This window comes from Acanthochromis polyacanthus, chromosome 22, assembly GCF_021347895.1.
Source record: "Acanthochromis polyacanthus isolate Apoly-LR-REF ecotype Palm Island chromosome 22, KAUST_Apoly_ChrSc, whole genome shotgun sequence".
Lineage (NCBI taxonomy): Eukaryota > Metazoa > Chordata > Actinopteri > Pomacentridae > Acanthochromis > Acanthochromis polyacanthus.
This window is the reverse complement of record NC_067134.1, coordinates 696196-719683: the sequence shown is the minus strand read 5'-3', so window position 1 is coordinate 719683 and position 23488 is coordinate 696196. Positions and strand designations below refer to the sequence as shown.

Sequence of the window (23488 nt, the reverse complement as noted above, 5' to 3'; positions counted from 1 at the left end):
CAAAGGCTTTGTCATCCCCAGGGCCTAATGGAGTCCACTACAGGGTCTACAAGAGTTAACCTGGTATCTGTAAGATACTGTGGAGACATCTGAGAATAGTCTGGGAGAAACACAGTATTATTCAAGAGCATGGCTTAGGACAGGAGGTTTTTTCATCTCTAAGGAGAAGGATTCATCAGACCTCAGCCAGTTTTGGATGATTTCTGTCCTAAATGTTGAGGGAAAGATTTTCTTCAGTATTGTAGCTCAGAGGTTGGCTCGTTAATTCAATTCAGTTATATTTATATAGCGCCTCTTACAGTCAGATTGTCAGCTGTATATAGTTTATGTAGCTTTGAATAATAGTCGAGTAATTATTTGGTTTTTTGTTCAAGTTTTTTTGGTTTTGAATAATACAAGTAACATTCATACAATTATTTTCCATTAATTTCCTTTTCTTTTACCCCCCTCCCCATCCCACCCTACAACAACTACACAAAAGCCAGATAGCCCAGGACAGAAGTTCCACAGATGTGTATAAATCATAGGTGCTCACAATAAAAAAAACAAACAGAATAAACAAAACATAGAAATACAGAAACGGAGATAAAATTGCACCACATTAGGAAATGTCATCTGCTTTCACATTTTCCAAATAAGTCAAAAAAGATTGCCAGACATCATAGAATTTTGGTATCGTTCCCGTTGTAGAGTAGCAAATCTTCTCTAATTGAATATAGTACGTGACCTCTTTGAGCCAGCCTCCATGTGTGGTGGCAATGCTTCTTTCCACTTTTGTAAGACCATTCTTCTAGCTAGGAGGGTGCAGAAAGCTATCATATTGGCCTTCGGCCCGCCTAGATTCACATTCTTCGCAGTCACTCCCAATACTGCAATAATCGGACACAGTTCTACTGTAGTATTACATATTTTTGACAGAGTGTTAAAAATGGATTCCCAGAAGGTGTTCCGTTTTGGACATGTCCAAAACATGTGTATTAGAGTGGCTGGTTCTTGTTGGCATCGATCACATGTGGGGTCAAGGTCAGCTTTTATCTTGCTCGGTTTTACTTTAGACCAATGAAGGCATGATGGATGAGAAGATTCTGTGAATTATCTGTTGCCAGAGCTCATCTGAAAGGTGTTCTTCTATGTCCCTCTCCCATTTGATCTTTAGTGATTCCAGTGCTGTTGCTTTCTGTGTATCTAATAACTCAAAGATGCACTTATAACATGTTTTGCCTCTGGTTTGTATTTAAGAATTGAGTCCAAAAGGGATGAAGGAAGATAAGAGGGGAAGGAGTCAGAGTTGTGAGCAATGAAGCTCCTAATCTGCAAATATCTATAAAAATGAGACATGGGTAGATTGAATTTATGTACCAGCTGCTCGAATGAACTAAAGACATTGTCACAATAAAGATCATACATCGAAGTAATTCCATGTTTTGACCATATACAAAAAGCCTTATCAGTTTATGATGGGGTAAACATGTGGTGTTTCTTGGGGGGTGCCATAAATGATAAGTCATAAAATGACGCCTAAACTGATGCCAGATTTTCAGCGAGTGTATGACCACAGGATTTGAAGTGAAGCTAGAAATGTGTTGTGACAGTGGAAGTCTAGCACACAGCAATGACCCCAGTGATACCTGTCTCACAGATTCTTTCTATAGCCACCCACAATATAGTGCTATCATTCTCTCTCCAAAACAACATTGCTCTAATATTAGCGGCCCAATAAAAAAATTGGAAGTGCCATACTGCCCGCTTTACGAGGTTGCTGAAGTAAACGCTGTTTAATTGGAGGGGGCTTTTTGTTCCAAATAAAGGAGGAAATCTGACTATTCAAATTTTACAAAAGGATTTAGTTAAAAATATTGTGAGGCATTGAAATAGGTTTAGGAATTTGGGGAAGATGTTTATTTTAATATTATTTATTCTTCCACCCAGCGAAAGTGGTAGCAAGTCAAAATTGGACTTCTGGGTATGGCGGCGATCTGGTCTGTGATGTAGTTTTGTGAGCTCCCAGAGCGGTTCGACATTTCCCTTGTTTTAGAGCAATATATGTGTTGATACCGGAATACCTCTATGGGGAAATATCGACTAAGAAACGCTAAGACCACAACGAGTCCAAATAGTGAGAAAAACGAAGATATGGCAACAGGAAATGTCGACGCAGATGTTGCTAATGTGCAAGCTACAATGGATGCTCTGCAAACTAGCATAGATGCTATCCGTGCTGACATAAAAGCAGGACATCTGGACATGAAAAAAGAACTGAGCGGATTCTGCGAGACAATCAAGCGAGACATGAAGGAAGAGATCGGAAACTTTAAAGAAGTTAACCTGAAACTGAGCGAGATCGGGGCAGAGCTTAAGAACACAGAGGCTTGGGCGGAGGAGGTGGAGAACCGAGTCGCCGAGGTGGCGGAGTGGAGTGTTCACGCGAAGGATGCACTTCTCCAAGTTTTGAAGGAGCAAGAGTGTATTGTGTCCAAGTTAACAGACTTGGAAACGCGCTCCTGCAGAAATAATCTCCGCATCTTCGGGATTTCCGAGGGAAAAGAAGGGAGCAACGCATGTGAGTTTCTGGAGAAATTTATTAACGCACAGTTGCAACTCCCGGACATTGACCTTAAAATACGCTGTCACCGGTCACTCGGACCAAAACCACCACCTCAAGCTGCCCCGAGATCCATGATTGCTCACTTCCTCATGTATAAAACTAAGGAACTGGTGCTGAGCACCCCATGGAAAAAGAAACAGATACATTTTAATGGGAAAAGAGTGTACTTCGATCACGATTACCCTGCAGAAATTATTAAAAAAGGAAGGAATATGCGCCATTGAGGAAAATGTTAAAAAAAAAATGGGGACTCAGATTCCAAACACCCCCACCCTCTAAACTCCAAGTCTTTTATGAAGAGGGACCCATCACGTACAACAGTGCCGAGGAAGCGACGGAGGATATGCTGAAAAAGGGGCTACTAACAGATGATGAAGTAACCGATGAGAGTCTTACATCCGCCGACACATCTCCGACAGCCGTGGCAGCCCGCAAGAAGCTGAAAGAAAATGCCTGGCAGGTCAGTGGATCCTCAAGACATTGGAACTGGGTCACAGACATCGAACGAACCAGAGAGAAGCTCCAGAGGTTCCAGCGAGTTCTCCGAGAGAACACGACTTGAGGTGTACTCCTGAGTTATAATGAGAGGAATAAAAGACTATTAATGATGATAATTAAAACGAGTATCTTGCCACGATTGCTTTTTCTCTTTGTCTGTACCAACAGAAATACCTGGAAAACAACTAATGGAGTGGAAAAGAATGCTATCCACATTTATATGGAAAGGCCTTAAACCAAGGATCAGATGCAAAACATTACAATTGCCCAAAGAAAAAGGAGGACTATCTTTGCCAAATATTGAAAACTATTATAAATCTGCGCAGCTTAGATACCTGATTTATCTATGCAACCCACATTACAATGCCAAATGGAAAAATTTAGAATTAAGTCAACTGGATATACCCTGCAGAGCTTGCTTGGAGACAGAAACCTATATTTACTACATAAACAAAACTTAAGCAGCTGGACAAAAGCGCCCTTAAACATTTGGTTTGGTGAATGCCGTAAAAACAAACTGGAAAACCACATTAAACTGTTACGATGGATGGCACATGATAAAGATTTTAAACCTGCTCAGTTGGATGGGCGTTTCAAACAACGGCTTTCTAAAGGTATCGCAGCGTGTTGTCTTATCTCTGGTAAAGGGAGATTAGACAGTTTTCAAAAATTTAAAGATAACTACAACTTAGAAAACCAAGACTTCTTCAGATACCTTCAAGTTAGAACCCATTTTAACCGTGATATAAAGACAACAGAGGAAGGAAATTTTGATTTAGTGAATATTTTAATTGACGCATACAAATCTAAATTAAACCGGAAACTGACTACTCGAATCTACTCCTGTTTACAATCACTTAATGACTCCTCCACTCTTTACATTAATTCCAAATGGGAAAGAGAAGCACACACAACAATTTCAGAAGAGGAATGGTGAAACATTTGTAAAGTTCAAAGGAGCACGTCCAGTTCAGGTCACTGGAGCGAATTCTCGTGGAAGAATATAATTCAATTTTTTATCACTCCAAAAATTAAACAGCTTCAGAAAGGTCAGCCAAGTTATGGTAGGTCCTGGAGAGAATGTGGAAACGTTCAAGCGGATCACTTCCATGTTTTTTGGGATTGTCCGATTATATGATCTTATTGGAGGGATGTAGTAGAGGAATTTAAATTGATTATAGGCTTTGAGATAAAACTTGATTTCTGTACAGTCTACCTCGGTAATATCTCTCCTACAATCAGCGTTCCTGATAAATATCTGGTTAAAATAATGTTAGTAGCCAGTAAAAAAGCTATCACACGAAGATGGCTATTAAAGGGCCCTCCGTCAAAAGAGGAGCGGATTGGAATTGTCAAAGAAATACATGACATGGAAAGACTGACTTTCTTCTTGAACCTGTGCATGGACAAATTTAATTCGTATTGGAGGAAATGGACAGCTAATATCGAGTGACTGCCCCTTCATCACAACAAGATCTGGTAACAGTTGCTGGACAGGACTAACCTCATGTACTGCTGGATATACTCTTTAGGTACTGATTAAGTGCCTAAGTAGGGAGACTTTTGTCTCACTTCAAGGTAGTGAAGAGATTGTGATCGGAGAGCTGATATACTTACCTATCTATATTCACCTGGCTCTGGACTTGGCCCTGCCTCTTATTGTGTACACATGTTGTTATTTTGATTTACCTCACCCCCCTCCATTTTCTCCCCATCTGTGCCTTTTTTGTTTTTTTTTTGTTTTGTGTGTTTTTTATATATATTGTAAAATAACTGACTCTATAAAAATAAAGTATATAAAAAAAGAAAGTGGTAGCAAGTCCCATTTCTCAAAATCCTGTTTTATTTTAGAAAGTAGCGATAGATATAGATAGTGTGCTTTATAGAGTTCCTTGTGCTTACGTGTAATCCAGATTCCTAAGTATTTAAATTTCTGGGGCTGATTTTAAAGGGAGTCAGAAATGAAAGTTGGCCTGTAAATTCTCCACTTGGCATCAGTTCACTTTTTTGAAAATTCACTCTATAACCCGATATTTTCCCAAATTCTTTCAGTAACATTAGTAGTTTTGGAAGGCTGTTGGAGGGGTTTGATATGAAAAGCAACATGTCATCGGCATAAAGCAATACTTTGTGTTCCAGACAATGGCGATTTTAGGGGGTGGCCTGGGGTGGCCGGGGCCACCCCTGAAATCTCATTGGCCACCCCTGCGGCCACCTCAGATCTGATAGGTAGTTGGTCACATGGGCGTAACGGACACGGGGTACGCATGGGACATGTCCCCCGTACTTTCCACATCTGTCCCCTCTGTCCCCCGCACTTTTTTCAGCCGTTACAACAGCTAAACCCGTTATTAGCATCCAGTAACGTGTTTTCCCGAGCCGTCTTTGAATGCACCATGAGCGCATGCTAACGCAGGTGTTCCACAGGAGACGTGCTGCTGTGCTGAGCAGTGCTGAACGTGCGTCTGGAGTAATGTTTAGCAAACCAGCCAGAGCCGGCAAGAAGCAAAAACCTTTACACAGTTCTTTCCAAACAAACCGTGTAAGTTGTGTGACCTTGTTGGATGCAAACAATGTTAGACTTGTTAGCTAAATGATGACAAGGTAAAACGTGGCAATATATCAATATGTTAAGCTAGTTAACAATAATTTAAATGTGGTTGCCTCTGTTACATTACTGCTAATTAGTTTATTCTTGGAATAAACCCAGTCCTCTTTCATTTCTGGGCAGAAGATGTGCTCACAATTGCTCTCCATGTATTTAAGTCTTTTGGTCCCAAAAGAGGAGAGTCAGGGAGGAGAAAAAAGAATAGGCTATCTATGGTATAAATTTACAACTATTTTTACTGCTTCTCTTTCAAATTCTATCTCAGAATTTTGATTTTCAGATTTTTTAATGATTATTTCCATAACAAAGAGCAGAGTCAGGCAGGAGATGGACCAGAGGCGGCGGTAATGTGACCATGCAGGGTCTGCAGAGGTGAAAAAAATATATAAGTGGCTGAGAAAAAAATATGTATCTATGGGTTAAAGTGATTTTGAGGTTAAATTCTACTGCAATTTTTACTCTTCCTAATGCTATTTCAGAATTTTTCTTACCACATTTTTTAATGTTTATTGCCATAACAGAAAGAGCAGAGTCAGGGAGGAGATGGATCAGAGGCCAGCAGCAGGGACAAGGATGTAGGGTCTTTACAGGTAAGGAGAGATTATAACTTCCTGAAAATAAGATATCTATTGCAGGGAGAAACCAGGCAGTACTGATCATTTCATGTTCAGTGTTTGGCACCTTTGGCTACTCGTCCAGTAGATGTTCAAGGGACATTGTTGTCAACTCAACTAGAGTTTGGCCACTAAAACTTTAGATTTTATAGTTTAAAGTTTTATACTTTATAGTTTAAAGAACTAGCCTAGTTGGTCCCCTGGTATTGTACTGTGGCTGTTAGGGATTATGTGGTTCTTTAGCCACTAAGGACGGTGCAATTAAATGTAAGAGAATGATAAATCGCTCTGAAAAATTTGTCCCCCTCACTTCTGAGTTGGTGTTACACCCATGGTTGGTCAAGTTCGTCAACACGAGAAACGAGAAATTCTGTCAATCAATGATAGAAACGTCACACGTGTAGCTACTATACAAGGTGCTCGGATATTTTTGTACAATGCTGGTTTTGCCACTCAACACTTAGATGCCGGACTTATGTTCAGCCTATGGATGCTCTAATGAGCACTGTAAGGAAACAAGAGCTCGTGGGATTACTTTTCACATGTAAGATGTATGTAAGGATAATATATTGTTAGCAGGTTGTCATAGCTAGAGTGAAATAAACGCCAAGAAGACGGACAGAACCCCTCAGCTCCGTGTCTGGCTTCTACCCATGATCTAACAGCTCTCTACATCATCCTGTGTATTACACAGCTGCTTACCGGTGAAATAACTAATCTGAGACAATTTTTTGTTTAAAATTCGATGTTATGAATCTAGCGTTCCTAGCAACTTACTGCAGTAATTGGTACAAGATGGCGCTTCAGTTAATAAAGCAACAATACAAGTAACACAGTTGATGAGCTGATGACTGATAATGTTATTCTACAGGATGAGTTGAGAGCAGTTGAATTTTGCTAATCTAATCTAATTTGTGAAGAGATGAGGACTATAATCCAAGGAAATGGCTCTTAGAAAATTTGTACCCTATCCTGAACATATTTTACTGATTTAGAGTAGTTAAAATAACCAGATATAATTGAGGACTGTAATAATGGGAAATGGAATTTAAAAATAAACCAGAATAGACACCTTTATTCAACACTTATGAGACAGGAAATCATGGGAGAAAGAGGGGATGTCACATGCAGCAAAGTACTGGGGTTTGAACTGTGGTCGGCTGCGTACATGGCATTAAACTCCGCTATGTCATAACCACCCCACACTAGCTTTGTGTCCCATCAAGGCCACCCCGGTAAAAAAGTCCTGGATACGCCACTGGTTCCAGACTCCCACAATAAATTCCTCTGATTTCAGTACACTCCCTCAAGGCGATGGCCAATGGTTCAGTTGCTAATGTAAAAAGGAAGGGTGACAATGTGTAGCCCTGTCGTGTGCTACACTGGAGCTAAAAAAACAGCGATAAATTATTGTTAGTACGCACAGCTGCCAAAGGAGTAAAGTACTTTAATCCACGATATAAATTTAGGTCCGAATCCAAAGTTTTGGAGGGTGCAGAAGAGGAAGTCCCATTTCACACAATCAAACGCCTTTTCTGCATCGAGTGAGATTATTATGTCCTGAGAATCATTCAAAGATCAGTTGTAAATTACATTCAGCAGACGTCTAATGCTAAAAAAGGAATGTCTATTTTTGATAAATCCCGTTTGGTCAGATGAGATGATGGAAGGTAGGACGTTCTCCAGACGGCCAGCTAACACTTTTGCAAGGATCTTTGTATCTGCATTTAGCACAGAAATTGGGCGATATGAGCTACAGTCATGGTGACTGTGTTTACATGACTCCAAAATATACACAAAAATAGAATTTATTGACAATATATTCTTTTTGTTAAAATGACAATATTTCACTATAAAAAACCTTAGTGGCGGTGCCACGATACAGCTCAATAGTGAGTGCCAAAATAGATACAGTCCTTTAGGACCTCCAAGGTGCAGCCACTGAACATCTATACACTGAATTCAGGGCTTGCCAGACCGGAATGACTGACTGAAGAGGAAGGGAGAGGGTCCGGATGCAACACACTACACGTGCAAAAAAACAAAACCACTAATGGACACCCAAGTGCTCTACTGTACAGTAAGTGAGGGGGACCACCACCTCGGGGGGAATCAGCCAGCCACTCATCATACAGCCCAATGCTCCTGTCCACAGAAAAAGAAATACGGTTAGCCATAGGAACAGAGATTTCTAAAACTACCTTGACACCACACTATACTGACCCTGGAGGTCACCACCAAAGCTAATAATTTTAACCCCAACAATAACGGGTGTGCCAGGCGATGGGCACACGCACACCAGGATTGTCTTTAAAAAACTACATAATAAGACATATGCAGCAATTCCTGATGGCAGAGAACTTGCTGCAATGAACACAGAGACAGAACAGGGAGACAGAACAGCAGCAGCTTGCTTCAAACGTAGAGCGGCTCGTCAATAAAAACGCAGCTCCTCAGGCATCAGAGGAAACAGCCGCATGATCACTGCCAACAATAGTCAGAAACAGTCATTTCACGTGCAGCCCAACAAAAACATTCAAAATGACAAATGAGCCAGCCTACCTCAAAAGTCCAACGCAATGCATAGGTTATGCCCAGCTCGAAGCCACACACACCCGGCTCTCTGCCTTCGGCCAAGGTACCAGCCGACTTCTGCTAAAAGCAGAGAGCAGATCAGGCACAGCACAAACATCGCTTGGAGACGCAGTGACCGCGTCGGAACAGACCTGGCAGGTAGGCGGAGAGATACTCCGCCAGCATCTCGAGACTGCCACGACAAACCACGCTGCGGAGTGAACACCCCAGCTCCAACTGTGGAAAACATGTAGCCCTCTCCCAGATATAACGCAGTATAGCACCGCCCAGTAATCAAGGTGCAATAGGATGATTGCTCCCAGCTACATTCAATGACCGGGAGCAATTGAAAACTATACCACCTGATCCAATACACAACATGAGTGCAGACGGACTGGGCCGTCCTGCCACACCTGTACATGCTCCAATCTGCCTCAAACTTTACATGTGTGATCACTGTCCTGCCCCGATGAGTTCCGTAGACCAATAGACAGTGAAAGAGGTAGTGCCACCTGGCAGCCATTTTGAATGACTCGCCACGAAACAGGAAGTGGTGTCTATCTAGCCTGTACATGCACCAATCTGTCTCAGACTTTACACGTGTCATCAGAGTCTGGCCCTAATTGCATCCATGCCACATCTGGAGGCCATTTTGGATATCTCGCCATGAAAGGGGAAGTGCTGTGTAACTTGCCTATATGTGGTCCAATCTGCTTCAAATTTTACAAGTGTCATCAGAGTCCAGCCCTAATCACATCCATGCCACATCTGGCGGCCATTTTAGATTTCTCGCCATCAAACAGGAAGTTCTGTGTAACTAGCCCATACGTGTTCCAATCTGCTTCAAATTTTACAAGTGTCATCAGAGTCAGGCCCTAATCACATCCAAGTGACACCTGGTGGCCATTTCAGAATTCTTGACATGGCACAGGAAGTGCTGTGCAACTAGCCTGAAGGTCGTCCAATCTGGCTGAAACTTTACACTCTCAGTTTTCGCAGCACCTAGTGGACATGCATGGGCCAGCCGGGCCACTCGGATGCGAGGACCAGACCAACGCTGCTTGCAGCTTTAATTTTTATTAGATTTCTGAAGTTATTTCTTTTGTTTATTTTTAATGTTTAAATTATTGAATTTTGGTGGTCGGGGGACAGACACAGTCTCAATAAAGTTAACTGAATTACTGGAGGGTGACAGCTGTGAGGAAACTGCAGAGGTGTGGACGACTACAGCTCTGGGTCCTGGCCTGTACTCTGGGTCCTGGTCTGAACTCTGGGTCCTGGCCTGTACTCTGTATAAAATAAAATCAGCCGTATTTCTATAAATGAGCACTGCTCCAGCCAAAGTGGGATGGATCCGTCTCTCCTAATCAGACCAGATTTTCCCCAAAAAGAGCTCCAATTGTCTATAAAGCCCACATTGTTGGATGGACACCATGTAGACAACCAGCGATGGAATGATGACATGCGGCTAAATGTATCATCACTGGTTGGATCAGGCAGGGGTCCAGAGAAAACTACGGAGTCTGACATGGTTTTGGCAAAGTTACACATCGATGCGACGGTAATTTTGGTGACCTCTGATTGGTGTACCGCCGACTAGTAGTTACTTACTGAGGAATAGTCTGATTGATTCTACAGTGCAGAAGGCAGGGATACCAGAATTTTCTGGATGCTTGGAGCAGAATAGCGTGATTTAGCATCAGATTCAGACAGCTAAGAGGGAGAGGAGAGACTTGAATGTTGTGTTTTTAGATCTGGCTAATGCCTTATTTGGAGTTCCTTTCACTACTTTAAGGTGCCAGAAATGGTTGGTAACCTGGTGAAAGCATATTTCAGGACATCAGATTATGTGCAAGTACAGGAGATTTTCCAACAGGCTGGCAAAGATTGGAGGTTGGTATTATGGCAGGATGTAAAGTTTCACTGTTAGCTTTCACAATGGCTATGGAGTTAATGATCAGGGCTTCCAAGTGGGTCGTAGGTGGAGAGAGACAGCAGAATGGAATGAGTCTTCCACCAGTTAGAGCTTCAATGGATGATATGACACTGATGACTACAACAGTAAATGTACATAGAGGTTGTTAGAATAAATAGGAATCTCAGATGGGCCAGTATGAGGATCAAGTCTAGTAAATCGAGGAGTATTTCATTATACAGAGGGAAAGTAAGTGATAAGAAGTTTTCCATAGATGGTGAGGAAATTCCTACCAATAGGGAGAAGTCAGTGAAGAGCTTAGGAAGGTGGTATAATGTGGACCTGAATGATAAGGAACAAGTTGTACAATTTAAAAAGGATGTTGCAGAAGGGCTGGATAGAATAGATAAATCAGGGCTCCCAGGAAAACTGAGGTTGTGATGCTTGCAGTTTGGTTCATATCCTAGATTAATGAGGCCAATATCCATTTATGAAGTCCCATTATCCATGGCAGAGAGAATGGAAAGGCTAGTTAGTTCTTATATTAGGAAATGGTTGGGTGTTCCCAGGTGATGAAGCAGTGTAGCTTTGTATGGGAAAGGGAAACTTCAGCTGCCAGTATCTAGTCTAACAGAGGAGTTTAAATGCACCAAGGTTAGGACAGAGCTCTTATTGTCTGGGAGTAAGGACAGTTTAGTTAATAATGTGGTTCTGAATCCTACCAGGGGAGGAAATGGAACCAGAGAGCAGCAGTGCAGGAGGCAGAGGCAGCTCTGAGGCTGCAGAAATAACTAGAGAAGCACTTGGAGAGCGCAGACCTCCGCCAGGCCATCTGTCTGTCTGTCTGTCTGTTTGTCTGTTAACAGCATGATCCGGATCACCTCCAAAATCTAATCGATTGTTACTTTTGCTCTTCCGGACATTCTGTAAAAATTTGGTGAAAATCCGTCCATGAATTTTTGAGTTATGCTGTTAACAGACAGACAGACAAACAGACAAACTCCGGTGATTACATAACCTCCTTGTGGAGGTAATAAGTAATGTTCAGTCTGACCGGGGAGGCTTGAGGCTTGACCCAGGTAAACCAGCATGGAGTAAAGCAGGTCCAAAGGAGAAAAGAAAGCTGGTAGTGGAACAGATGTGAAGACAAGAGGAACTGTTAAGGGGGGCAAAGGCAGTTGGTCAGGCCAAACAGGGGCAGTGGTTGAACTGGGAAGGTGTTGAGAAGAGGAAGCTCAGCTGGAGGGACCTGTGGAGGATGGAAGAAAGCTGTATTAGATTTCTAATAGGGGCTACATACGATGTGTTTCCAACCCCCCAGAACCTCAGACTCTGGGTAGATGGAGACCAATCATGTCCGCTGTGCTCAGGTACTGCTAGCTTACAGCATATTTTGTCTGGTTGTAGAATTAGCCTGTCACAAGGCCGGTATACATGGAGGTATAATCAGGTACTGAGAAGCTTCGCTTATAGAGAGGAGGAAGCAGGAGAATTCTGGAGGTTCTAGTAAGGAGAGGCTAGTGGAGAAATTAGTTGGAGATGGGGAGAAGGATAGAGGCCTTAAGTCAGGAAGGAGGCAGGAGCCTATGATTGGGAAATGCAGGTAGATTTAGGAGGAAAACTTGTTGTTCACCAAGAAATAGTGTGAACTACTCTGAGACCAGATATTGTTTTGTGGTCTGTGAAGGAAAAGAGTGTATTTCATTGAGTTAACATTCAGCTTATGAGAGGAAGAAGGCTGGATATGCAGACTTAAAGACAGAAACTGAGCAGAGGGGATGGAGAACCAGAGTTCACCCAGTTGAAGTGGGCTGTAGGGGCTTTGTTGCAGCTGTTTCCACAGTGTAAACTGGAAGCTCTCAGGTCAGGACTCACACTTTGAAACTGATGTGATTTCTATCAGTGGATAAACAGCTAACCTGAGTACAATCATTTCTGCTGATGGGATTCATCAAATGAGCTTTTACTGAACTTGTGCAGGACTTTGTCAGGGTTTATTTTTGACATGATTAAATCCCACTAATCATTGTTGAGATTGTTGATTTGCTCGAGACACATGAAATGTGCAGCAAAATGTATCTGAAAGACAAAGAAGAAAAGAGAGAGAGAAACATCCATCCAAGTGTTGTCCATCAGGTTTGTGTTGTTTTGTGTGTGCAGGCTGTCAGGCTGTCTGGTCACAGAGGAAGGCTGTGCTTCTCTGGCCTCAGCTCTGAGCTTGAAGACCTCAAATCTGAGAGAGCTGGACCTGAGCTACAACCATCCAGGAGACTCAGGAGAGAAGATGCTGAGAGCTAAAGTGGAGGATCCACACTGTAGACTGGAAACTCTGAGGTACAGACAGACAGACACTCTGAGGTACAGACAGACAGACAGACACTCTGAGGTACAGACAGACAGACACTCTGAGGTACAGACAGACACTCTGAGGTACAGACAGACAGACACTCTGAGGTACAGACAGACAGACACTCTGAGGTACAGACAGACAGACACTCTGAGGTACAGACAGACAGAAACTCTCACTAAACTATCAGCCTAGCTCACAAAAAGAGTGGAAGCAGAAGAACACTGTTAGCTCAGCTATGCACCATGACCGAAGGAAACTGTTAGCCTAGCTTAGCTCAAAGACAGGAAGCAGGGTGAACTTTTTTCTTTTTTTTAATTTCAGAAAGTCACAGGTAACATCCAACATCAACATGATATTGAAACAAACAGTGACAGAGTTAACAAAAATCACATTGAATTAAGAGAAGAACGAAAAGAAAGGAAACTAAAAAAAACACAAAAAACAGCTGAGCAAATTGAAACATTTATAGCAAATTAAATATTTTACAAATGTAAACAGTTTTTATTGCTTTCTGGTTATCAGATATTTATTTATTGACTTTAAATAATATTCAGATTCTTTATGGAAGACAAGATAATTTGTCTTTTGATGACTGAATTTTGCTTTATGAATGTGAAATTTTACTAATATTAATATGAGATTGATGATAAAGGCCTTGTCTTTTTCATATCCATCCTGTGTGTAAACTCCAGAAATGATGTTTGTAGAACAAATCAATCTGCAGATTTAGTTTTTCTAAACAAAATTTAGAAATTTCCTTCCACATTTTTCTGCTGTAACTACAATAATAAAACATGTGGAACTGTTTCTGGCTGTTCAGAGCAAAAAGAACATCTTACATCTATATCACGTTTGAACTTAGTCATAGAATGTTTTATGGACAGATTTTATGTAAGATTTTAACAGAAATGTCCCTAACTTTGTTAACATGAATTTGTGAGGTAAAAGCCAAACCTGAGACCAGAGATATTATTAATAAAAGAGTTCCAGTCATGGATAACATCAGGTTTTGTTGTCGTTTCTCTTTGGAACAGTGCACGTATAGCTCTGTTGCTGTTCTTTGCCGTCCCAAAGCATATTTAGCCACAATAAGTGTCACATGGATTAACAACATGTATATCTGCTGCAAGAGAGGAGGCAGTGCACAGAGTCACAGCAGCAGCTGGAATGGAGCTAATGACCTTTGGAAACTCTTCAAGTGTTGAAGGGAATGGAGACTTTTCACAGAATTCAGTGTCATTCATAAAATGGCCACTAGGGGTCAGAAGCTGTGAGACGAAGTCCATTTTGTTGTTAAAGCAGCTATTGAGAAAGATGCTTTTATTTTGATGCAGTATATCCCCATTATTCCAGAGATAATACCCATGTGGAGAGAAATTGTGCTTGTAGGCCGTTTTCCACGACAACAAAACCTGTTTGTGAAAACTGGATCATTTTAGGGGAATCTTGTTTATTTGGTAGCTACAAACCAACAGAAAAGGGAGTCCTCCAGTTTGATGAAATACACATTTAGGAATAAAGTTCTATAAAGATGCATCATTTTTAAGAAAGATTTGAACCATTTGATCTTCAGAACATTGTTTAGAATTGAAAAACCAACAAAGTGGAGGCCTCCATTTTTGTAGTTGTTCAGAATTCCAGATTTTCTGATCTAGTGTGTCCGGTTTTTCCACAGAAAATGAACAAGCATCTTATCAATAAATGTGACAGTTTTACAGTCCAGTGCCAGTGAGGAGGCGGCATACACAAGTCTGGAAATTCCCTCAGCTTTTGACAGAAGAGTTCACCTTTAAGTGATAAGTCTCTTTGTAGCCAAAGCTTCCATTTATTCTGCACCTTTTTAATCCTTGGCTCAAAGTTGAGATGGCATCTCTCTCACTGATTTTTAGTTCCAGTAATCCCTAAATAGTTAACCTTACTCTTTACTCGTATATCATCAATTGAGGTTATATCAGAACTTTAGAGAGCGAATAGCTCACACTTATTTAGGTTTAAGTACAAACCTGATGCTTTAGAAAACATGTGGATTGCATTAATTGCAGGCTTTATCTGTAGGGCATTCTTTAAAAACAAGGCTGTATCATCAGCCAACTGACTTCAAAGTCTGCTTCTAGCAGCAATAGAGATGCCTTCCAACTGACAGAATTTGACAAAATGACAAAACATTTGAGCAACAACCAGGAAGAGGTAAACTGAGACAGGGCAGCCCTGTCTTAGCCCTCTTTCCAAACAAAATCTCTGAGTTGTGCCATTACTCAGTTTTACCGAGCTATTGGCGCCAGCATAGAATGTTTTCATCACACTGCAAAAGTATGGCCCAAAACCAAAGCTGTTAAGAGCAGAAAACATAAAGGAGTGTTCAACTGTATCAAAGGCTTTGTGAAAGTCTCCAACTAAAATGAAACTGTCATCCCTAATAAGGTCAGCATCGTCTATGAGGTCTAAAACTAGCCTCATGTTATTGAAAATATGCCTGTTACTCATAAACCCAGACTGATTCTCATCAATAATAGAGTTAAGAGCATTTTTACATCTTTTAGCAAAAACAAGAGCAAGAACTTTAGAGTCATTGTTCAATCATGAAACTGGTCTCCAGTTATCAATGAAGAGAGGCTCCTTTTTTGGTTTAGGAATTAAAGTCATCCAGCCTTGTGTCATACTTGCTGGAAGAGTCCCTTTACTAATACCTTCAGAAAACTTTGAACAGAAATGGGGCCAAAAGTTCAGCAAAATCTATCTAGAATTCTGAAACAATCCATCAACTCCAGGTGACTTATTACTCTGAAGTTGCATCGTTGCATCTAATACTTGTTGTTGTGTGAGAGGGGTGTCACACATCAACCGCTCTTCCTCCGTTATAGAGTTTGTAAAATCAACACATTAAACAGTCTATCCATTGCATCTTTGTCAGACTTTGTTTTATAAAGAGAGCAAAACTCAGAAATACTGCTCTTACTTTCAGTCACAACTCCATCAATGTTCAGTTGAGACATGGCATTGTACTTAGCATGAGTTTTTTCCACTTTAACCCTTTAAGCTGCGGTCAATTTTCCCCTGAAATTTCAACTGAAGATGTACAGAAAGTAAATTGAATGCTGTTCTTGAACTGTTTGGAGTACAGGCATGGCTGGGGTCTCCTTTGAAAGCTGACAACCTGCATTGTCACCCAGTGCAGTAAAAATTACTCTAGGTGCTACTGACACAGAGTTATTTATGTTGGAACACACTGAATTAGGAAGAATTTTATTCACGCCTAATTTTTTTCCCTAATAAAACACCTGAAAATTAGTGTGGCAGCACTGTGACAGCTTGAAACACAACAAGGCAACAGCCTGGGGTCTTACATAGTTCAGGACAAAATTTCAGAGCAAAACTACAAGAAATGAGTGTTTCACACGTTTTTGTACTAATAAGCCCAATTATGTCAATTTTGGACACCCTATGTACACCCTGTGAAAAAATGGTATATGGTCGTTTATTGGCCCTTTTTCACACTATTTTCACTCCAAAAACTCATAAAGAACTAAAAAAATCACTTCAGATAAGCTTCAGTGTGGATCTTGATCTGAATCAGAGGCTCAGACGGAGACAGAGAAAAGCAGCTGCAGCAGGAGAGCCGGAGGTGTGAAAACTCACACAGAGCCGCTAAAACCCGCCTCTCGGCTATTCAGCAAGCTCATTGGCTACATGCCCTGTCAGTCAAACGTTTCCTCCGGCGTCATTTTGCTCAGAATTTAGTGGAGAGATGAGAGTCACCAGATCCATCGGTCTCGGCAACGGCTGGCTGTTCCGGGTTCGGAGGCAGCGATGAGTCACTTGATTGGTTGAAATGCGGTTGGGATCGAAAGCAGAGGCTTCAGTCGCCATTTTCTGACCGAGATCGTGAGGATTACAGAAAGCTTCATAAAATTATGGATAAAAATGCAGTGAATTATGGAACGCGCAGCGCCACCGTGCGCCACGTGGACGCGCACGGAGCCGAGCTATTTGTGGATTATTTACTTATTTCTAGACATGTTTTGGACAAAATATGATACTTGCTGGTATTGTCTGGATGACTACTCTTGGATTATGGCCGGTTTTTGTGGATTATTTTCATCGTTGACCGGTAAAAGACCGTCGAAACGTAAGTTATGCCCTTTATGCCCCTTTAAACTTTTGTTGTTTGTTTTAGAAATGTGTTTATATTACCCGCTGTGGTAATCGCATCTGAAAGTGGTTTATACCGGCGGATTCATGAGACTCTAAGCTTTCCATGGATGTATAGTGTTTCTATCGTCCCGTTTAAAGCTAAAAATGCTTTTGCCGTTGAAGCCACTTCAGTCTGGATCTACCAAAAGCAGCCTCTGCTTTAACCTTCTATATATCATCTAAAGTGTTTAGAAGTTCAATTCATTTTCATTTTTCATCATGTCAGAGATTTTCTGGTGCAATGCTAGCCAAGGACATTATATCTGTGATTACTTTCTCCTCATTTTGGCGTCTACATTTGGCTAACTCACTTCCAGATCTTCTTAAAAATCCACCCATTTCTAATTTAAGGAGTTCCCAATTTTTTCCATCATTTCCTTCCTTCAGAGCATTTAACCAATAAAAGTGAATAATTGTACTAAGTTGATGTTTGACATTGTCATGCCTCAATAAAGAGCTCTTCATCTTCCAATCAGAGAATTGCTTGGTGTCAACCATTCCTGGAAGGAGATGTAAATATCTAAGGATGGCTCTATGGTCAGTTAATGGGGGGGGTAGGACATTGATTGGAATATTGTCTTTAGAAAGTGACTTAGAGAGCAGCCAGTAATCCAGGCCAGACTGTCTGGAGCCATTTTTATTCCTCCAAGTATTTGGAAACTTCTCTCTCCATACATCACATCAATCATACTTGTCAATGAAAGAGTTGAAGTGAACATTTGGCTGTGAGCATTTAGCTGGAGGCCATCTATCATCACCTCATTCATGAGCACATTAAAATCACCTCCTACAATGAAGTAAGCCTCAGGGAATGTCTGAGTTAGAGCTGCAAGTTTACAGTCTAATGTATGAATAAGTTTATCCTTTTCTGATGTAGAATTATAAGCGTACAAATGAACAATAATCATTGCTTTGCCATTCCAGTCTACTATTAAACAAATCAAATGAGCTTGACTGTCACAGAGTGCATCAATTTTCCAGGAAAACTCCCCTTTAAACAAGATCCCCCAGCAGAATGTTCTGTCCATGTCATCACCACATGTCGTTTCACACTGATTTTTACACAAGTTTACATCTTTAATAAGTGAGTGTGATTCTTGGAAAAAACCAAATCAGTTTTCAGCTGTTTAACATTAAAATAAAGCTTTACGCTTTACATTATTCCTCAGTCCCCTAGCATTGAGTGAGACAAGTGAAAAAGACATAAAAAAGAAGAAATAAAGCAAAAAGCTTTCTAAGCTTCTAGCTATGTATATTCTGGCACACACACAAAAAGGAAAGGCAGCTCAGCGACACCTATAACCTGATGTTCTAGTTCATTAAATGAGATTTTCCAAAGGGATTTAAGGCAATGGGCTAGCATAGAGTGATATCACTGAAAAAGAGGAAAAAGGAAAGAAAAAAGTTCTGTTTTGCTGCACAATTGTAGAAAATGATTTAAAGTTGTACAGTCAGTCATGGCGCCAGTGAAGTTTGTATCAGTCTGGGAGAATGATGTCACCTCTATGAACGCTCTGGTCCTTTATCAGTGGAACAGTGTGAGAGCCATGTAACGTCCATGTGTGCTGCTGAAAGAGTCTCTGCTGCTCTGACCGTCCTCCTCCTTTCAGGGTGACGCCTGCTGGAGTCCCATGGTTGACACCAGGTCTGAGGAAGTGTAAGTGTGTTTGAATGGATTGATGGAAACAAAGCAGCACATTCAAGCATCTTCAAAGTGTCACATCTCTGAGGTCATCATCAAAGCTTTAATACTGATCACATGATCCATCAATAACTGCAGCTGTGTTGTGTTTGTTCTCTCCATCAGATTCCTGTCAACTCACAGTCGACACAAACACAGTAAACAGAAAACTCAGACTGTCTGACAACAACAGGAAGGTGACATTTGTGAAAAAGGATCAGAGGTATCCTGATCATCCAGACAGGTTTGACTACTGGGAACAGCTGCTGTGTAGAACTGGTCTGACTGGTCGCTGTTACTGGGAGGTGGAGTGGAGAGGAGGGGTTGCTATATCAGTGAGTTACAGAGGAATCAGAAGGAAAGGAGTCAGTAATGACTGTTGGTTTGGATTTAATGATCAGTCCTGGAGTCTGTTCTGCTCTGATGATGATGGTTACTATGTCATTCACAATAACAGTAAAACATCCATCAGGTCCTCCTCAGACTCTCACAGAGTTTCAGTTTATGTGGACGTTCCTGCTGGAACTCTGTCCTTCTACAGAGTCTCCTCTGACTCTCTGATCCACCTCCACACCTTCAACACCACATTCACTGAAACTCTCTATCCTGGATTTGGGGTCTATTATGGTTCTTCAGTGTCTCTGTGCTGAGTCTCGTCTCCAGAGTCTCCTCCTGGTACAGAAACAGTGTTGAACAGATGGTTGAGTCTCTCCATGACTCTGTCCCTCACAAACATGTTTTCACATTCATGGATTAAATGTGTTTCTTTGTCAAATCCTTCTCAATGATTCCTTGTAAACTTGTTCCTCTTCAAAGATGAAGTTGTGATTCTTCCAGGAGCCAAATGTGGTGTTTGCGTCTTTTTCCAGTCAAATGTTGAGAGTGAAAATCAGGATGTGGTGTTCCTCTGACGCTCACTGGAACTAAAAGCATTTGAGCTGCACAAAGTGTGAAATGAGAGAGGAAGCAGTGAATCTCCAAACTGCTGACAGACTTTCACACATTATTGTCCAGTGAAAATCAGCTTTTTGTGCAGCCACACTTGATCCTGATGTGAGTCTTTAAGTCCTGTTCTAGTGATGAAATGAGAACTTCCTTCATCTGTGTCACTCTTTCCAAAGTATTCTGTGCTCTTCTGTCATTTATGTCTTATTGATAGATCCATTTTTCATTTTTACTATAAATAAGTGCTTCAATGTTTTTTCATCAGTTTTTTTCTTTATCAGATTCTGAATTTCTGGTTTCATCAACAAATTCTATCAGATTGTATTTTTCCATCAAAGCTCCCATAACCCTAGCTATCTGTGGATCAAAATGTTTTCATCGATATGATTCCAGTAGAATTTAAACCCACCAGGACTATCCAGATTACATTGAACTCTGTAAATTCTACATTTTTTAGCCTGTTTCATTCTATAAATGTTGTGTTTGGCCGTTAAAGGAGCTTTTCCTCACATTGTGCTGTATTTGAACCCTTCCATGCTCTAAATTCTTTGAACAGATCTTGTGCTGTAATCAATGTCTAACTTAGTTTTTATTTTCATTGCAGTGGTTGATTTTTCCTGAACAAGATCAATGATTTTAATACGTCTTTCTCCACTTTTATTTGCTCTGCCTGTGGCTTTTAAACTATTCTAACTTTCTTTTTTATTCAATAAATGACTAATAACACACTTTGATCTTCATGTTTGTTTGCTTATTTGTTGATCAGTGGAATTTAATTTTCCATGTTGAATAATCAACGTTTATCCTCTTCCACGGCAGAAATGAAAACAGAAAAAAGATCTTTAGTAAAGCAGTAAAACTGATGCTTTTATTTTGATCTTTTTGTCTCCATTTTTAATTCTATTTCATTAAATTTATCCCTAACAGCAGATATAAAGAAGTCCAAAGACTAGAAGAAAAACTCCATATTTTAGTGGTGAAAAGACTCAGAAACCAAACTTGTAAATAAATGATCTTCTCTGTTTTAATTTCTATCTGTTCTTATGATCACAGTCAGTGAGCGAGTAAAACATGAACAATCTAAAGTTGTGAACTTGAACTTCTTTCAAAGTGATTTTTCTGTGAACAATCCAAATAAAGTGTGAGGTCAAAGTGTGACGGTTGGATCCACAGAAACTCCTAATATCCTGTTGAAGCGCTATAGAAGCGTCAGAGCAGCAGATTGTAAAGTCTGGTCCAGATAAGGAGCTCTACAGTGAGGCTGAGCGTCCATCAGAGCTGTCTAACCTGGACCTCACATCTCTGAAAGCGTTGGAGCTCATTTTTAATCAGCTTCATCTGGACAAACTCACCACACATTGGACCTTTTTACAACCACTTTCTCACCTCAGATCATCTGAAAACTACATTTAGTGTCACAATAACAGCAGGATTCCCAAAATACTTGAGTTTCCTCTGAAAGTTTCCTCCTCGCTCTTTGCTGCTGCTCCTAAATGCATTCTGGGATATTTGGCTCCCCAAGTTTTTTGTTGTTTTATCTTTTATGAAGCATAATTGAACAACAAATAGGCACCAACTGTGTCCTACAATTCCACTGGTCCAAGCAGAAGAGAAGCAGAAAAGAAAGAAAGGAATAATCAAATCAGACAGCTTGAAATAAATGAACTTCTCAGGGGTTCATCAGTTTATAACATGAGAATCTGAGACAGTCTGAAGGAACTTCTATTTGAGCGTTTGATTAAGGAGGAAAGAAAAGTTTCAAAACTCAGAGCAGCCTTCAAAAATCTACATCTGTGTGTCTAAAACTCAGCAGTTCTCATTCTAGGATTCCACATAAATTCCAGATGTTTGTTGTGCATAAAGAGAGCAAACTTGATAGAATTGTATTCACAGACAGGTTGAACGTTGTTTGTTAGCAACCATTCATGATTGTGTCCTAAAGCTCCTCACAATAGTTCAGGAGGAGAACAGATGTTCTGGAGGTTCACATCTTCTCCATCAATGTGCATGTGTTCTTCTCCACATGAAATCTCCTTCTGGAACATTCTCTACATGGAGAAACATCAGAAAGAGTTTAGAAATGAACTTCTTTCATTTGAGCTCAGAAAGGAAAAGACAAATATCTGCTTGTGACTTTGATAGAGTCAGTCTGTGGAAATGTTGGAGATCCAACTTTTCTTTGAGCAGGAAGAGGAAAACATTCTTTAGTTCCTGATCATCTCACAATGTTGTTCTAACATTTAACGTGTCAAAATGTTTCTCTGTCAATAAACAGCGTGTTAGAATGAGGAGTTCACATGAATTCTGGAACATTCCTTTGATCACTGGAACAGCTTTGATTAGCAGAGAATGTTGTTTCTAGCAGCAATCTGAAGTCAGTTTACTTTGAAAATCACTAGAACATCTTCATCCATTCAATGTGTTCCTTTCTCCATCCAATCCTTCACAAAGACACATTTCCTCCTGTACAAATCCTCCTGTTCTTCCACATTGTAGCTTTGTGTGGACTGAAGTTCTGCTTCTAAAGCATTTTCCAGGAGAAGAAACAGCTGCATGTGGAAATGGGATCATTTAAAGGATGGAAATGACATGTTAAAGAGAATGAGACAAAGATGAGGCGCTAAGGTAAAGCACAGATAATGTTCCTGTTTTCTAAAGTCATTTCATGGAACCATTCATTGTTTGTCCATCAGTGACATTCAAAGCCCCTCCTCTACTCATTTTACCACATCACCTTTTAGCATCAAATCACATCACAGTCAATCTGCTGGATTTTCTTCATCCATCCATGTGAAACACATCAAGAATCTGCTGGATAAATCCATCCTGAAATCCTTCCATTTCTGTCCTCATATTTCTACCAAATATCAAAGATTCCTTTGGAAGCAGATCTTCAAGGATTTACATTTGATTTCCAACAATCAGAATGTTAGAAGTTTCCCTGTTCATCAGATTTTACTGATAGTTTCCCAAATGTTTCAGCTCATTTTTACTGGAATATTCTGAAGTAAACTTTGTGTTTTCTGGTGAATGGATCAGATCTCACATTTAGTTTCAATCAAACCCTGAGGCTTCTGGAAAATACACACAGCTTTAAAATAATTGTTGGATCATCTGCTGACTGTGTCCTTATTAAATGCTTTTAGACTTTCACTATTTAACCCTCGTGTCGCTTTAAAGTGAAAATGTGGAATAATAATATAATATTTCCACAGTCAACTTCTGATGTCCACATTTGAACATTTTTTGGGGAAAAAGAAGAAAATGGTTTGTAAAGACATTCACATAAAAATCAACCAAATCCTAGTAAATTCTCATGGATTTTGGTTGATTTATATGTGAATGTTCATAAAGAAAATATCAGAAGTTTTTACTGATAAATGCTGGAATCACTTTACATATTTTTAGGGTTTTTTTTAAAGATTTTTACTCATTTTTTCCTGTTTTTTGGTGGCGTAAATGAAGCCAACAGGAGGGTTGATATCCAGAGCTAATAATAAACAGCAG

General features: G+C 40.4%; 2 protein-coding genes across 2 annotated transcripts in view; both read left to right on the top strand.

Annotated features, from left to right (window-relative positions):
• Nucleotides 1-23488, top strand: part of LOC127531944 (NACHT, LRR and PYD domains-containing protein 3-like) — a 76828-nt gene that overhangs the window by 7821 nt on the left and 45519 nt on the right. Inside the window, exons 6-8 of the mRNA XM_051942482.1 lie at nt 12975-13148; nt 18966-19012; nt 19163-19508. Of these exons, the coding sequence (XP_051798442.1) occupies nt 12975-13148; nt 18966-19012; nt 19163-19508 (567 nt within the window). The remainder of the gene's footprint in view (nt 1-12974; nt 13149-18965; nt 19013-19162; nt 19509-23488) is intronic.
• Nucleotides 1-23488, top strand: part of LOC127531954 (NLR family CARD domain-containing protein 3-like) — a 97087-nt gene that overhangs the window by 28468 nt on the left and 45131 nt on the right. The window lies entirely within an intron of this gene.